This window comes from Microchirus variegatus (assembly GCF_963457635.1).
Source record: "Microchirus variegatus genome assembly, chromosome: 12".
Taxonomy (NCBI): domain Eukaryota; kingdom Metazoa; phylum Chordata; class Actinopteri; order Pleuronectiformes; family Soleidae; genus Microchirus; species Microchirus variegatus.
The window spans coordinates 20562256-20578452 of NC_139813.1; the positions used below are offsets into that span (position 1 = coordinate 20562256).

At 40.9% G+C, this 16197-nt stretch overlaps 1 protein-coding gene across 1 annotated transcript in view; it reads right to left on the reverse strand.

Annotated features, from left to right (window-relative positions):
- lpgat1 (lysophosphatidylglycerol acyltransferase 1) overlaps window positions 1-16197 on the reverse strand; it is a gene marked incomplete at its 3' end in the record, with an annotated part of 41710 nt that overhangs the window by 15199 nt on the left and 10314 nt on the right. Inside the window, exons 3-6 of the mRNA XM_083899050.1 lie at window positions 15221-15339; window positions 12301-12396; window positions 8748-9027; window positions 2491-2617 (exon numbers count right to left, since the gene is read on the reverse strand). Of these exons, the coding sequence (XP_083755176.1) occupies window positions 2491-2617; window positions 8748-9027; window positions 12301-12396; window positions 15221-15339 (622 nt within the window). The remainder of the gene's footprint in view (window positions 1-2490; window positions 2618-8747; window positions 9028-12300; window positions 12397-15220; window positions 15340-16197) is intronic.

Genomic DNA, 16197 nt, shown 5'->3' on the forward strand with positions numbered 1-16197 from the left:
ACAGCTGACACTCAACTTGCAGTCATATCCCTTACACTGAATGGCTGACAACAATTAATGTCATTTATTTTGATTATTATTATTTAGGTGTTATACTCAAACAACAGCAGGCTGGTTGTTGGTAGTTCATTAATTTATGGTCTGATTTATGTTTTATGGCTCTGCTGCCATTTTTGATGATGTGAATGATGAACTTGTTTGACAATGCAGACTCTAATGGGACTGATAATGTTCAACTGCTTGTAATCACAAATATCTGATCAGCTGGTATAATTATATATATATATATATTGGTGCGGCGTCAACGTTAACAAATGCCACGTTTCCATGACGACTGACCGGAAAGAGACGTGCGTGACGTCATGTTTACGTGATCCCGGATTGTTCAAATGAGTCTCTTAAGTAACGCTTAACTTAAAAAACAGAGGCACACATACGCAGTGCACAGGTATGCTGGTTATTTGTAGTGCTGCTCTTTTCCTTTAATACACAGACCGCTCCAGTTCGACTGTAGCTGCGCTAACGGGGCTAAACGAGCTAATGCAGCTAACAGAGCTTACTGGTAAACGGTGCCTGGACTCCGGTGTTGCGGCATGTAAACAAGACGTCACACGCGTCTTTTTCCGGTATACATTTTATATATGTATACATTTTTATATATATATATATAAATAAATAATGGGGTCAAGACGAACCCATGAAGTTCAAATTGAGGTGATTTATGAGACTGGATGTTGAAGCCTGAGTATTTTAGGCAGTGATGATTTATAGAGATTTTCAGGTACAACCATCTTTGAGGGGGTACAGAGGTTTGAAAGGCAAACGTAACTCGCACCAGTAACTCAAACAAATAGGTTTTGCAGATGCACAACACGGTGAACCAAGCCACATTGTTTGATGTCCTTTGTACCTAATAAAGTGGTGGGGGAGCATATTTGTAGGAAGGCTGGTGAGGGAAGAATACACTCACTATAAAATAAGAGACTAAAAAAGTGCGATTGGGGCGGTTCACTCGTCTAACCACCTCTTCCATCAGCATAATACTGCTCCCTCCAGTGTTCCCTTGATGAGCAGGCAGTCTAATCCTCTTGTTGACTCTTCACCTGCATCAGCAAAGGCGCTTGCCCATCCATGATCGGCGTTGTCTATACACAGTTGGGACCGAGTGTGTGTTGTACACTCATAAAAAAGGGAACAGCTGTGCCTTAAGATTGGCTGGGTGTCTCCCCTGCATGTCGCCAGGATGCAGAGTCGATGGCTGATTAGAGAGTCCCAGAGGTCGGGTGGGACTACCGACTCCTCTGCTCGCCTAATTACAGACTTAATGAGTCTTTAGCTTTAGTCCGAGCGGGCGGAGAAGCCTCCAGAGAGAGAGAGAGAGGTGGGCAAGCCAGGGTTCATCAATCACATTTTACTTTAGCCCTACCCCAACCAGCACACAGACACGTATACACACCTATGGGAGATGTGTCAGGAAGTAGTTGTGGGGTGCGAGGGGAACATAAGGGGTCAAGACGACTTCAACCTGAACTTGAATACAAACATAATGGGCAATGCACAGGGGACCACATTAATCTTGATGTGAGTCCATAGACAATCTAATAACTGGCCCACCTTCATCATATCCTCAAGTGGATAAATTATAAGCAGAGGGGAAACCTGGAGCACAGAGGGAGCAGAACACCATGGAGGAGCAATGCCCGACTTCTCAGCCTTTAGACAGTGATCACCTCCTGTTGAGTAGTCGAGACCTTTGCCTTTCAGTGGCTTTAGTTCAGCTGGTAAAGTGCCCCTGAACAAGGTACGCAACCCCCGCCGCTCCTACACTCAGTTTGTGTGTTCACTGTTGGTGAAATTCTAATTAAAATACGTCTCTATCCTCTCTTGCACTTCCCCTTTTCTTGTTGTATGTGAAGTCCTGACACTATAATTCCATGTCGACATTTCCTTTGAAAGCCAGTTTAGGTTGTGATATCAACTAGAACAGTTAACGCTCAAGCATTTGAGTGCACATAAAACAAAACAAAAATCAATCGATTTGCCTTTGAAATCCTTTGAAATAATTTCCCACAGACAAAGGTGACGTCTTCAAATTATCTTATTTTGTCCAAAAACAAGGTCCAAAACCCCAATATATTTAAATTCTTTGACATAAAAAAGAAAGAGTGGTATTTCCAGGTTTCTGCATGGTTGGATTTTCTGCAGTGACCTCACATCATTAGTGGGTGGACTGTGAGTTCTGCCTTTGTCTAGGTGAACGCTTGTAAAGTGAGTCACATGAACAATATCAAGTCTCAAAGTACCCAACATAAGTGACTTATAACTCCATTACAGATGGTGCGATGTGACTCTGTGGTAATAGGAGTCCAGTTGCGGAGGTTGAATACTTTCCTCTGGTTTGTTGAGAAGACAGACAAGAGCAAGTCTATGAAAGTATGACTATATTTCCATTAACTCCTCAAGTGTGAATGAAATGACAAACACTCCTACCTGTAATGTACATGTGTGACTGTAGGAGGCCTGTAGCCAAAGATCCAGGTCTGGATGTCCATGGGTCTTGCTTTAGGATATGCTATGGTCACGTCTATTACCCACTGCAGGCATGTGCGTTTGTTACCTGTCATGGAAGAAACAAAAGACAGAATTTGAGCTAAGAGCACAAACAGTGATAAATAACTACAACATAACCTAACATCCACTAGTATTCGAGATATCCAGTGGTCGGAAAACAGCCGGTGACAAGTCTTCCTGAAAGACTCGGAGGTCAATATCGGCGTACAGCAGAACTGCAGCTGGTAGAGATTCAGTGACAATTCAATAGATCAAATGCTCCTCCGTCATTAGTACAGTGTAACTACTCGGTGTCCTTGGAGATTTCTATACCATAGCAGTGCAGCCAAATGAAGCCTGGTCGCAAGCCAAACTGAGTGGTGGAACACCAGCTGAAGCCCCAAGACAATTTGGCTGCCAGTGCAAGGAAAAATGGACCTTTACATCTCAAACGTGTTAATTAACTATGGAAGAGGATTAGGGCCACACGGGAAAATAATATTTGAGTTCTGACTAAACTCAAAACTCAGAATTCTGACATTAAAACTCAGTATTCAGACTTTATTCTCAGAATTCAGACTTTAAAACTCAGAATTTCTGAATATAAGACTCAAAAAATTGGACTTCATTCTCAGAATAGTCTGACTATTCTCATAATTCTGACTTTATACTCATAATTCTGACTTTATTCTCATAATTCTGACTTTATACTCATAATTCTGACTTTATTCTCATAATTCTGACTTTAAAACTCATAATTCTGACTTTATTCTCAGAAATCTATGTTAAAACTCATAATTCTGACATTATTCTCAGAATTCTATGTTAAAACTCATAATTCTGACATTATTCTCAGAATTCTATGTTAAAACTCATAATTCTGACATTATTCTCAGAATTCTATGTTAAAACTCATAATTCTGACATTATTCTCAGAATTCTGACTTCATCCTCTTCCGTAAATTAACCAACAAAAAACTCAAAACACACATTGTCTACAACCAATGGGTGGATAAGAGAACAGAAAGACTGAAAAAAGGGTGATGAAAGTAGTAGAACAAGAAGGCCGCGGTATGACAGGTGGAAGAGGGATTGCTACACGTGTAATAAAGTTTGGTGGTCGCCTACAGCCACAGGGTGCATGTGTACAAGTCATTATGTACAGAGTGTGGGGGTCAGCTCTGCCCACACCTGTGCATAAATAAAAGAAAATAAATGAGTAGAGGCAAATAATCACACTGGACTGAAGTGGCCTCAAACATGAATCGTGTTTGTTACGCTGTGATGTAGTGAGTTTCCGCCATAAGTCATCGTCTATATGAGGCGATCCCTCGCTACAACATTGATGAATAGGCCCATTCCATCACTTTTAGCAGAAGCTAGAAACGTTGTTGCTGCGTTTAGCAGGAAGTTCAAAGTAGGGTGCAGCACAGATTGCATTGGTTTCCGTCCAAATCCAATCAGAGTATGAACCCAAGCTGACATGAATCTGACAGATTTTTGTCCAAACTTGATCCGAGCCTGATGCCCCGCGCTGACTTATGGAATTCTGATCAGTTGTGACAGGCTCAAGTGGGGGACGTTATATCCAAGCTGCACAGAGATTAAACGAACTACAACCTTAAAATGATTTAAACATGAAACTGAACAAAAGAGAGAACAGAGGAGCAGAATCAGTATCTGCAAACCACAGAGAGGTGAAGCTAACGTAAAGCGGCGCTTCCTTTTTTGACTGCTTGACAAAGGTCACAGACCACTTAGTCTGCTATTACTTTTTAGCAAGCACGTCATCCCCGTTAGCACAATGGCTTCTTTTATGCAGAGTCCACATGCCAGGCCTACGTGACTAAGTGAAGTTTTACAGCGAGTCAGTCCGTTTAAATTACACTCAGCTGTGGACAGGAGCAGTAAAAACAGGAAACCCTGCTCACTGGACATACATTAACACCTCTGTCATACACTCAACACATATTAAAAAGAGAATGAGTGAACAGACAGGTGTAAGATGAATATTAGATCAAAGATGACATCTTGTCAGCTCCAGTTCCTCTCTACAAACAATCAATGCTGCCTGCTGGCTACATACTGTACAGTATGTACACCTGGAATGCTTGGAAATGGTGGCGCATAAGTCATAAGAATATAACTTTGTCTACCATTATAAATTGTTGTTTATACTGTGATAGATAACGTCTCAGTTTATTAAGCTACTGATGGCTCAGCTACAAATCAGTGAGTGCTACTCTGCTTTATGGTTATGTGGAATGTAACATGATAATTTGATTTGTCAGATATTAAAGTGATCCCACTGTTGGTTCTGACAGTGAGTTGGCAAGACTGCTTCTGACTTAGACTTAACACAAGTTCTGTATTTGATCTGAATATTATATATATATATATATATATATATATATATATATATATATATATATATATATATATATATATATATATATATATATATATATATATATATATATATATGTATATATATATATATATAAAAAAAAAGTATGCTGTGACCACGTATTTCCCGTCACTGTCACCGGAGCTGATCGCTGCCAATCTAATCAATGTGAGCATTTCCACCGGGCGCGCCGCGGCTTCTTGTGTGAATACGGCTGGCTCGCAAGGCAGCGCTGCGCTGCCATAACGCGCCCGGTGGGGATTGGCACTGGACAGAGGACGTCGCAAAATGCGTCCGGTGGAAATTCGGGGGTAATCCTGTATCTCATCTCATATCCATAATGCATTAAACTAGACCGTTTTGTCCCATTTGGTCCCATTTGGTTTGGTTGCTTTCACACCAGAGGAACCGTACCAAAGTAGAGCGGATAAAACGGTCCGAGACCTGCGGACCGGTCGATTTGGTGCGCACCAAAGTACCGAGATTACATTCACACCTACGCAAACAAACAGAACCAAGGGACCAAACACGTTTGGTGCGCACCAAATGCTGCAGGTGTGAAAGCACACTCAAAGCACCATTCTTGATACATTTTTACACTTAACTAATTTGATTTTTCTGTGAATTAAATGTTGAATAATGTTTAAACATATAATATTACACTATGCTTGGTTTACTTAAAAGTAGGCAAGTACTGGGTTAATGAGTAATTTCACATTTTAAATCTTCCTGCGATCAAACATTTGTACCCGTGTGTCATATGGAACCACATTCACGCCCTTAATGACTCAGACTTTGCTTACCCGCCAGCTATTTTACAACCAACTGTATAAACCTTATCAGTCTTAGCTGCACACTGAGCCTTTATGCGCGGGGGTGAACTACACTTGCAGTAACCAGTGACCCATGTGCTTCGTTTCCGTACTCGCTAGCGTACCGAGCGTCGGCGACATTACGCAGATGATGCACAACAGCACACACACGCATTTACATCCAATCTTATTTTCTCCAAGTGGCCCCATTTGTGTGTGAGTGAGTCAGCAAACTCTGCAGAGCATCACGGAGGGTCAAAGGGAGAGAGGGTAGTGTGTCTTTGATCACACACCACCACACAAAGGATAATGAGTGACATAACAGTCCTCTGGCTATGTTCGAGAGTGTGCATGAGTGTGTGTGCGTTTTGTCTTGCTCTTTGGTTTTAACGCCATTAGCGTGATTCAAGAGGAAGGACGAGCGCTACTGCCGGATTCACAAGGACACAGGGTACTGTACACATGTACTGTAAACTGGAATATGAACCAGGAGTACAGTGCACAACCATAAACGTTGGGAACCTTTGCTGTCGCAGCAGAGGAGAAGGTTTAAGACGAAGCTGAAAAAACTGCACCGCGTTCGTCTCGGCCAATTAAGAGAGACACTCTTTGGTTTGACAGTTTGTCGTGGAGACGGATGAACAAGACAGCATCTTTGCATCCGTTACTGCTGAGGCCAGTGAACGCAGGGGCTGTGTTAGCAAACTGGAGGACGGCTCGAGAGTCTTGGGTCCACATTCTCAGTTCCCCCTGGTCCAACGTCGCCAAATTACTATTAACGCACTGTTAAAATGGATTTTTGAGGCAAAGCTAGGAGAGTCCACTGGGTAAACAGGGTATGCCGTATGCACAGCTGTTGGAAGACTCATTGAATCTGTAAGTTTATGGCTGGTTTAATGTTGCTGAAGTTGCTGAGTAAAAACCTGCATGAATTTTGCATTAGTCTGTAATCTTTAAGAGTACACTAGTCCTGTTTGGTAAAACAAGCTATTACATGGCAACATTTGCTTATTATATTCAAGAAAATTCGAACTAGCTGGATTGTATGTGCTTAACAACATTGTAACATTAGATAAGCTTTATATTATCAGAAAATATGTTTTATTATAAGCAGAATTTTAGTATTTACAGAGTATTTGTATAGAAGGAACCCAATAAGTCAATACTATATGAACAGGAAATACATTTGTGACAGAATAAACAGTTTTGTAATATTGTCTTAAAAGACATGGACATAAAGATAGAATATGAAATGTACAGCTCAGTTGATTTATGTGAAAACATCTATAATCAAGGGATATTTTGACTTTCAAGGCTTATTAATGGCAGATTTGGCTGTATTTAGGACTGGTCCCTGCACAAAAAGAAAAAATGACTCTCTTGCAAATAACCATTGGGGTTTAACGGACCTTGATGCATTTTCTGGCATGTCAGTGTATGCTTTCCTTTCCTCTCCTGGCAATCTTTCCCACCAGTCACCTGCCATTTAAAAACATGACTCCCAGGAGGAGGCAGTGGGACACATAGGTGATGATTTAATGCTTTATGATCGAAGCGTGAGATATCCCTTCCCCCCCTCATCCGGTGAGCATAAAACCCACATTTGACTGAGCACTTTTCTTCCACAGCACAGCAGGACTTCACAGACTGAACTAAAATGGAGGAAAACGAAAAAATGTACACCAGACCTCAGACAGAGCTAGCTGTGCTTTTTGACGGCCAGAAAAAAACCCCAATATATGCAGGTTTAGCTAACTGATTTGATTATACAAGGCCTAATCAATCACTGTCAAACTTTTTAATGGCTTTTTGAGTTTTTTACCCCCATATGACGTGAGCAGAAGCAGTGTGCATTCAAGTAGTTTGTTGTTAATTTAAAATAAAAAAAAATATTGCTCATCATAACTGACAAAACTATTATAACTTAGTTCTTTTTTTGAAAGCAACTGCCTTCACTCTTAAGTTATTATGCAGTTCAACTGTCAGATGCTCATTTGACTTCATCAAACAAGTCCACTGATTTTTAAATTTGCGGTTAACCCTGTGATTTTAGTTTTAATACCCACATAACCCACATGAAGAGCAGAAGGCTGAAACTAACGATTATTTTCATAATTTATTCATCTGTCGATTATTTTCTCGATTGATCAAGTACTTGTTTGGGCCGTAAAATGTCAATAAAACTTTGAAAAACCTGGAAATGATGATATTTCTCAATGTCTTGTTTTGTGCACAAACCAATAATTTTCAGATTTGTAATATGTAGCAAAAAAAAAATAAAAAAATTCATATTTAAGCAGCGGAAACATTTGAAAACTAAATCAAAAAGATTAATCGATTATCAAAACTAGTGCAGTGCCCGTAGGAATTATGTATTCCTATAGTGGCTGACAGTCACAAAACAGCTAGCTATGCTAATCGAAAATTAAAAAAAATTTCTTTGTGCCTAATGAGGTTGCACAGTGTTTGTATTATGTTAGCCCTATGCTAATGCTAATCGTAGCCTTGCTAGCTTAACTTTGGAAACAGGTTCGCCAAAGTTATCCGCAAAATAGTCGCAAGCTAATGTGCCTACGCATTGGTGAATGGACACCGACTCCGTCGTTTCAGTATAACACCATGTTCTACAGTGAACCGTGTGAAAATATCTCAGCCACCGTGAGGACAGCCTCTTCCCTCCCACCTCCCCGCACAAGACAGCGCAGCTGCTGCTGATGAGCAGCTGCTTGCCTGGTGTAGCGTGGTAAATCAGTGAAAATTAAAATTACTCCGAAAAACGTGAAAATCTAGGATGCACACCATCGGGCCATGCTCAACCCATATACAAACTCTTAGGTCGATCTGACTAATGGTCAGCGAGATATGCCTGTCACAGACAGACAGACAGACACTACTCTAAACGTCAGGCAGTGTCAACCATCTACAGCCTCAAAGGATAAAAAGGATAAAACTGTTGTGTGTGTTTTTGAGTTAGTTACCTATCTGGTTGGAGGTCACAGACTCCACAGCCACGCTGCCGTTCTCCTGCTGGGCAGCCAGGGTTTTCAGGATAATGTGCGTGGCCCCTAAACGAGGCAACGTTACGTGGGTCAGGTGCGGAAGTGAATTCTTCTTGGCAAATAACTGGCTGGTTTCCCGCCGTTTGCGCAGGAAGCCGCCTTCGGGGAACAGCACTATCCATTTCCTGTCGCGGCTGTGGTAGTATTTTTCTAGGTGGTCCTTCAGGTAGACAAGCTGCTTGTCTCTGTACGCTTTACCCTGTTGGAACAACACGAAAAAAGAAGATTGACATAAGATACATAGTAATTTATAGTAGGAGATGAACTATGGTATTTAATAATAAAATAAATATACAATTTAAGTCAATGCTAAATATATTAACTTGCCAGAATGATTTGTTTGTTAGCAGCCAGACATAAACTAACACAAATGAGTAGTTGGCTGCTACAGAAGCATTAATGGCACAAACAGATGCAAAAAATTAAGGCCTTGATGACATTAGGAGTATTAGCAAGGACAGGACGAGAAGGAACTAGATTGATTTTTTTTTTTTTTTTTTCAAGATAGGCCTGATCGAAAGCCATTTAAAATGCATTAGCAAGAGCTGGGCCAGCCTCTGTGAGCATCATGTGAGCACACGTGCCTTTAATTTGTATGTGTGTAGTAAGACGAAAAACGAAAAAGGTAACAATAAAACTTTAAGTGAAGACGCTTAACTCAAACATATCCATGATCTTGACAGAGTTGAAGTAAATGTACCCTGCAAATTACTATTATTATTATTTCATTTTATTTAAATGAATGACTTGTGTTCTGTCTGTGGACCTGGGTGTGGATCTGTCAAGTTTATCCACAGCTGAAGGTCTCTGATCTTAGACCACCCATCTCACGAGCGCACACCTTTTGCCGCAGCTGCGCTCACCACATGCTTTAGTCGTATGGAAGGCAGGAATATTCATAAAATACAGACAAACAAGTGGAGTAAGCATAATGCATAGACAGTGGGTGGTCATAAATAAAGCAGAAGAAGTGCAACAAAAATTTAATTTAGTGGTGAAAATGTGAGTCTAAAAGCAGCTGGAAAACATTTGTATTCTGTATTCTATGTCAAAGCTGTTCATGTTAGCTAAAAATAAACATTGTTTATATAAAATCTAGTGCTGGGCACGTTAAAGCATGATGCGTTTCCATGACGACTGACCGGAAAAAGACGTGTGTGACGTCATATTTACACGTCTCCGGATTGTTAAAATGAGTCTCTAAAGTAACGCTAAACTTTAAAAACAGAGGCACACATACGCAGTACACAGGTACGCTGGTTATTTGTAGCGCTGCTCTTTTTGTTTTATAAACAGTCCGCTCCAGTTCGACTGTAGGCGCGCAGACCGGCACTAAAAGGGGCTAATGCAGCTAACGGAGCTAACTAGCAAACAGTGCCTGGATCATGATACAGCCAGTAATATTTTCTATGCATCTTATAGTGACGCATTCAATTTAAAGGGTTTTAGAATTTAAAAAAATAAAAAATGTAAACGCACAATACTATGGGTTACTGTGCCGAGTGCCATCCGAGCACGCTCTGTTGTTCTTTACGTAAAGATGATAGAGCCGTATCTGCCAGATTCAGAGGACACCAGATGCTTTGGCAGCTGAGATTGCTCCCTGCGCTGAGTGGAAGTGTGAATTATTCTGGGGAAGGATGTCAGGAACGTAGACGTGTGAATGCCACAGGGGGGTCAGACAAAGAGGAAGATGGCAGAAACCAACGAGCCTTTGCTCAGGCTCAAGCTCAGGCCTTCCACTGCAGTCAGTCTGCCTGCCTGGCTGTTAGCAGACACATGGCACTTGGCCGTTGGCACGGTGCTGGATGCGAAATTCCACAGCAAAGCATTTCCATGACGTGGAGAAAAAAAATATATAATTCCCTGTTTCTGCACCTCAATTAAGTTGAGACGGGACAAGAATACGAGAGCGTGCGGGGCTTTTTCATTCATCATCTGACCAAAAAAACAAACATTTCATTATTACACCATCCGTCATTTGACATCAGGTTATGATATATATGTTTTGTCCTGGTGCCTCAGCTCTTTCCCCAACATCTACAGCCTCACATAATATAGCAAATACAGTATAATTGTAAATTGGGGTTTTTCCATACGTTTCTAAAAAAAACGTAGCAGCAATCACATAAAGCGTGACGTCAATAGTCACACTGAATGTGCACCTGCTGCAGTGAATGTGACTGCTGTGACTTTGGCAAATGACCCCACTGGGTTGCTAATGCTCGCTCGCAGCTGCCTGTAAATATCAGACTGATGTCACGAAGCGCGGAAAAAACGCAGGACTTCTCCACTCTACCTGTGCTGAAACCGATCATTAAAGTGAGCATCTGCACTGTGTTTAGTCGCGGTATTTTTAGTAGGGTTATATTTTTGAATATACATATAACACACGAAAGCGTTGCCGTGGAGAATTGCAGGTGTTTTTTTCAGTGCTACAAAAAAAATCCAGCAATAAAAAGGTTTCAGTCATGTTTGATTTTCCAGATTTCGCAGGAGAGAAAAACAAACACAAACTGTGGACACAAACGGGAGACTGTGTCGGCTTGTTTTAAAGTGGATTCAACACATTTCTATTTGCATAACTGAAGAAAAAAATTGGGCTGAACAGTTTTTCATTTTCAAATATAATTGGAATTTGAAACGACACAAATGCTGCAATTTAATAACTCTTTTTTTGACTATGTTCTTTACAAATTAAGAAAAATGCACTACATAAATGTAGTAGTATAGTAGTCAACATTTAGAATTTTCCCCATGACATTGTGATTTGACTTAAGATAAGTCAGGTTTCAGTTCAGCATTCACAGCATTAAAGATTCAAACCATGATGGAGCATGAATATAAACTACACATCACATCGTAAATTTGCATAGTACATAGAACAGCCTTTGCGATTTGCTTAATGCATCATTTCAAATTGCATTTTTCATTGTTCAGCCCCAGTAAATAATGCACTAACTGGTATTTCAGGAATCCCCTGCTCCTGTTAGCTCCATGTGTAGGCCTGTCAGTGCAGGCTGTTCTTTCTCAGTTGCCTCTAAAACAAAAAGGGTCATTTTGACCCAGCAGGGCTAAGCAGGCCTCCCACATGACTGTCCACTGCCGTTATGAGGGCAGCAGCGATTCCACTTTTTACAGAGCTCCAGCAGGAGCCAGGGGTTTGGAAAGAGTTGGATCATGACCTCAAGGTCTTTGTTTTTAATCCTCCGACCTTCAGAGAGGAAACCAAGGTGTCGACAAGTGCGGCAAATATCCTTTCATGTTCCGACGCGACAGCTGATGTAGTCATGAGGCTAACAACAAAAAAACTGCTGGGCATCTTCCTGGACATAAATATGTGTCGTGTGTCAAAGTGCAGAGTGCAGGTATGTTCAAATTCACTGGGAAATAAGCTGCCATAACAAAAACAAACAACCAAAATAAAAAATCAACCCACTGAGACCTCTAATGGGGATCGTAAGTCTCTTACCTGTCTGATGAAGAAGTCCCCATGGATCAAGGACACTAGGCCAAAATTGGTGTATTTAAACACATGGTCCATCAACCACATCATTTTTCGTACCACCTGAAAAAAGGGCAAAAGGTAAATAAATAAACATTTGAATAAGTCCACATTTTCCTGTAAGCAATATCAAAAACCTGCAGTTGCCTATAGCCAACTATGGAAGGTGACTACGACCTGGATGATTGAGAACGTCACAAACTGTCAGACTCACGATTCTAACAGCATAAAACACATCAGATGCATTATTTAGGGGGATGATGACAATGCTCTGGCACTGTGGTTCTTATACTTTGTGTATAAAGGCAGTTTTTGCTGCCGCTTTGACAGTGACTGCTGTCGGCTCAGTGGCCAGGTTTTGGTGGTGACACCTGTGGCAGCGTGAGTGCACTTCTGTCAGATCAGCTGCAGGAGACGAGACGATAGCTCCTGTGCATCGACTCAAAGTTACTGATTCGTAAGTTCATGACTAAATTCTGTGATTTCTAATGTGGCCAGTTCACAGATGGGACAAGATATACCTTATTTTCTTTAAATAATAACTGCAAATACCCGTTACCCTGCAAGAACACTTCAGGGAAACTCTGGGCAGCTTATAGTAAATGCATGGCAGCTAATATCATACGAACGGCTTTGCAAATGTGTGCGGTAAGAAAATAAGGCATCAATAATACTGTGACAGCTCTAATAGCACAGGATTTTGGCTTTGGCCCCAGTGCCCCAAAATGATACCGCCCCCTCTAACCGCTTGCTCCCTCCTGACATGCACTCGTGGAGCTTTGGCTTACTGTTCCTCCCTGTGATAAGCGGATAAACTGGGCAACGGATGCAGTTGTTGAGGCAGATCATGTCACCGTGTTTGTGATGTGTAACTCCAGTGCAGCAGCGCATCCCCTGTTGCCTCCCCCAGGATGATTTGTTCAGGACAGAGTGAGTTTTCAACGTGGAGTGAGATAATTGATTTTTTTCCTCTCTTTTTAAAACTGACATCTGCTGACAATCCTGTGGATTTATACCCTTTGTAATACATCAACTTTACTGTCAAAGCATCTGTAGAAGAGTTTGGAGAGTTTCTCTTCCATCATTTTAAATCACATGCAGAATTGCATGTCTAAAGCATATCGTATTGTTTATTACACTTATAGTGCATTCCAGTTGTAGTAGTAGGAAGTTGGAATTTGACTTTTCAGATGGCTGCTACTCACGACAATGGTTAAAACACTGCTACTTTTGCTGTATAATTGTTTCATATTAAGTTGGTAATACATTAAGATTAAGATTTTTTTTACAAGTGTGCTAATTACCATGTAGAGCGCTGATATAACAGCCAACAATTAGTGGTGGGCTAACAGCGTCAATGTTAACGCATGTTAGCGCACGTTAGCGCATGATGCGTTTCCATGACAACTGACCGAAAAAAGGACACGCGTGACGTCATGTTTATGTGACTCCGGATTGTTAAAATGAGTCAGTAACAATAAACTTTAAAAACAGAGGCACACATACACAGTACACAGGTACGCTGGTTATTTGTAGCGCTGCTCTTCTCGTTTAATAAACAGTCCGCTCCGGTTCGACTATAGGAGCAGTAACGACGCTAAACGAGCTAATGCAGCTAACGGAGCTAACTGGCAAACATGACGTCACACGTGCCTTTTTCAGGTCAGTCGTCATGGAAACGCGTAGTGCGTTAACGTGGTGACATCACTCCCAGCTCTGACCGAGCAAATTTGTCCTCTACCAAAAACCTCTCAAAACACAGTTGTGTATGAGGTGCATATTTTACTATTATATTAAATCCTCTTTTTACCACAATGAAATACTGTATTACTTACAAGCCAGACACAATCCAGAAGTGGAAAATATATTACTTTTACAACTCCAATTATCTCTAATTGCTGAAGACATGTGAGCATTTCTAATGAAAATCACTCTTTGGGTGTACGCGACATTGTCTCCTTGTGAGAATCAGTATTCCTTAGTTCCTAATTTCATTCATATCTTATTGAAAGAGAGCGAGGCGTGTGCGCACATGTTCCACTTCCCTGCCTGTTCAAAAATAATGAGTGTGAAAGAATGCAAAGCAGCCACCGCATTAGACTTCACACATCTGTTGCTGGCTGCCTGAAACAAAAAACCCATGATCTCACATTGTGTCATTTGAATGCAGCAAACCACAGCGCCGCCCTTTGCGCTGCTGTCACTCTCTCAACTGACTCGACTCTTTTGACTTTTACAGAAAGCACCGTCGTGGTCGTGCCAGGTTTTTCGACACAAACTTCCTCCTCCAGGGATGATCAAAAAGTCAGCGAGTAAAATCAATAAGAGCACAGAGTGCAAATAACGGTTCATTACAGAGAGCAAGACTCGGTGTGTAGCTGTGTAAGACAACTTAAAGAGAAGACTTTTCATGTAACTTGGACTCAATCTTGGCCTCATTAACTCAAAATGTGAGACCAAGCTGCTCTATCCAGCTCATGTTGACATATTCGTCTTGTCTGCACAAGTCTGTGACAACAACCAAAACTAAAACACAAGATTAGCAACAGGCAATAACTATCCATGAAGATGTGTTATAGTGTTAACTTGTCTTTTCTTCACTACATGCACAGGTGTCTAAAATGGACTGACGTTGCTCTATGAGAATTGACTTTGCAACCGCACATTCAGTGTAGTCACGACCCTCACTTACTATTTTGTGTACTTTCAAATAGTCAAGTGTTATGCAGGTGCAATGCAATTACACAAAACACGGTGTGATGCAAACATGGTCAGGCAGCAGCCAATGTCACACATCTGATGACAACTCTTTCAAGCTTTCCAATACTTTATGACTGAATATATAATACTGACTATAATACTATAAATAAAACAAATTTCATCTTACCGTGCCCTTGTCTTGCAGGCACATCATGAGCGTGCACACGTCTCCTGTGGACTGATGGTTGACGATGACCATGGCTTCCTCTTCAGAGATGGGCCGTACGTCGTCGCCCCACTCCGTTACTGCAAGACAAAACAAACAGACAAACGGTGGTTTAATGTGTTAGTGAAAGTAGGTTTATATTCGGTATTTGTCAATAAAGCATATAACATCTAACTTGTTAGATGAATTAAACAAACTTTTTTGCTTTTTGCTGAAATTTGTGCTTATCAAGAGTGAATATTGGATTATTTGAAAGTGAAAACCACAAACATAAGTCTCCATGTAACCAATAATAATTATTCAGTAGAACACATTAACACTTTTAACTGAATATGCTTGTTGAATGAATAAACAATTTTAAAACCAGGAAGGAGAAGTGAGTTTCGGGACAACCACGGTTCAAGCCGGTTCATGAGAAATATTGACATTTCTACTTAGACTTCAAATTCTGAAGCTGAACTTATGTGTTAGTTTTTTGAGGTCATGTTAAATTTAACTTTAAGTGAAAAACACAGCAGGTACTTGAAGAAATAACAGTTCCTCAGTCAACACATAACACTAACAGCTGGTTTAAAATGATACTTTGGATAACAGTGTCTACTCTCCATCCTGTTACATACAGGAAATCAGGCGCTTATTTGCATTGCAACAACAAACGACTAATGCTTCCTCCTTCAAGTGAAGCAACATACTGTAAGGTGTGAACGAGCAGCTGGGAAAAGAACCAGTGCCTCCGCTGTCAAAGTGATAAAAATAATACAAAGCTTAGACGCAGCACCAACGTCGAGAAATATCAAGCACTGCACACAGGTATGCTGAGGTCTTATCTAACCCAGAGAACAATTTTACTCAGACAAAAAATGTTATGGAGATAGGACTCATTTCCTGTTCTTGTGACTTCACAGGGAGTTTCATTAAAATGTCACAGTCAGAACAGT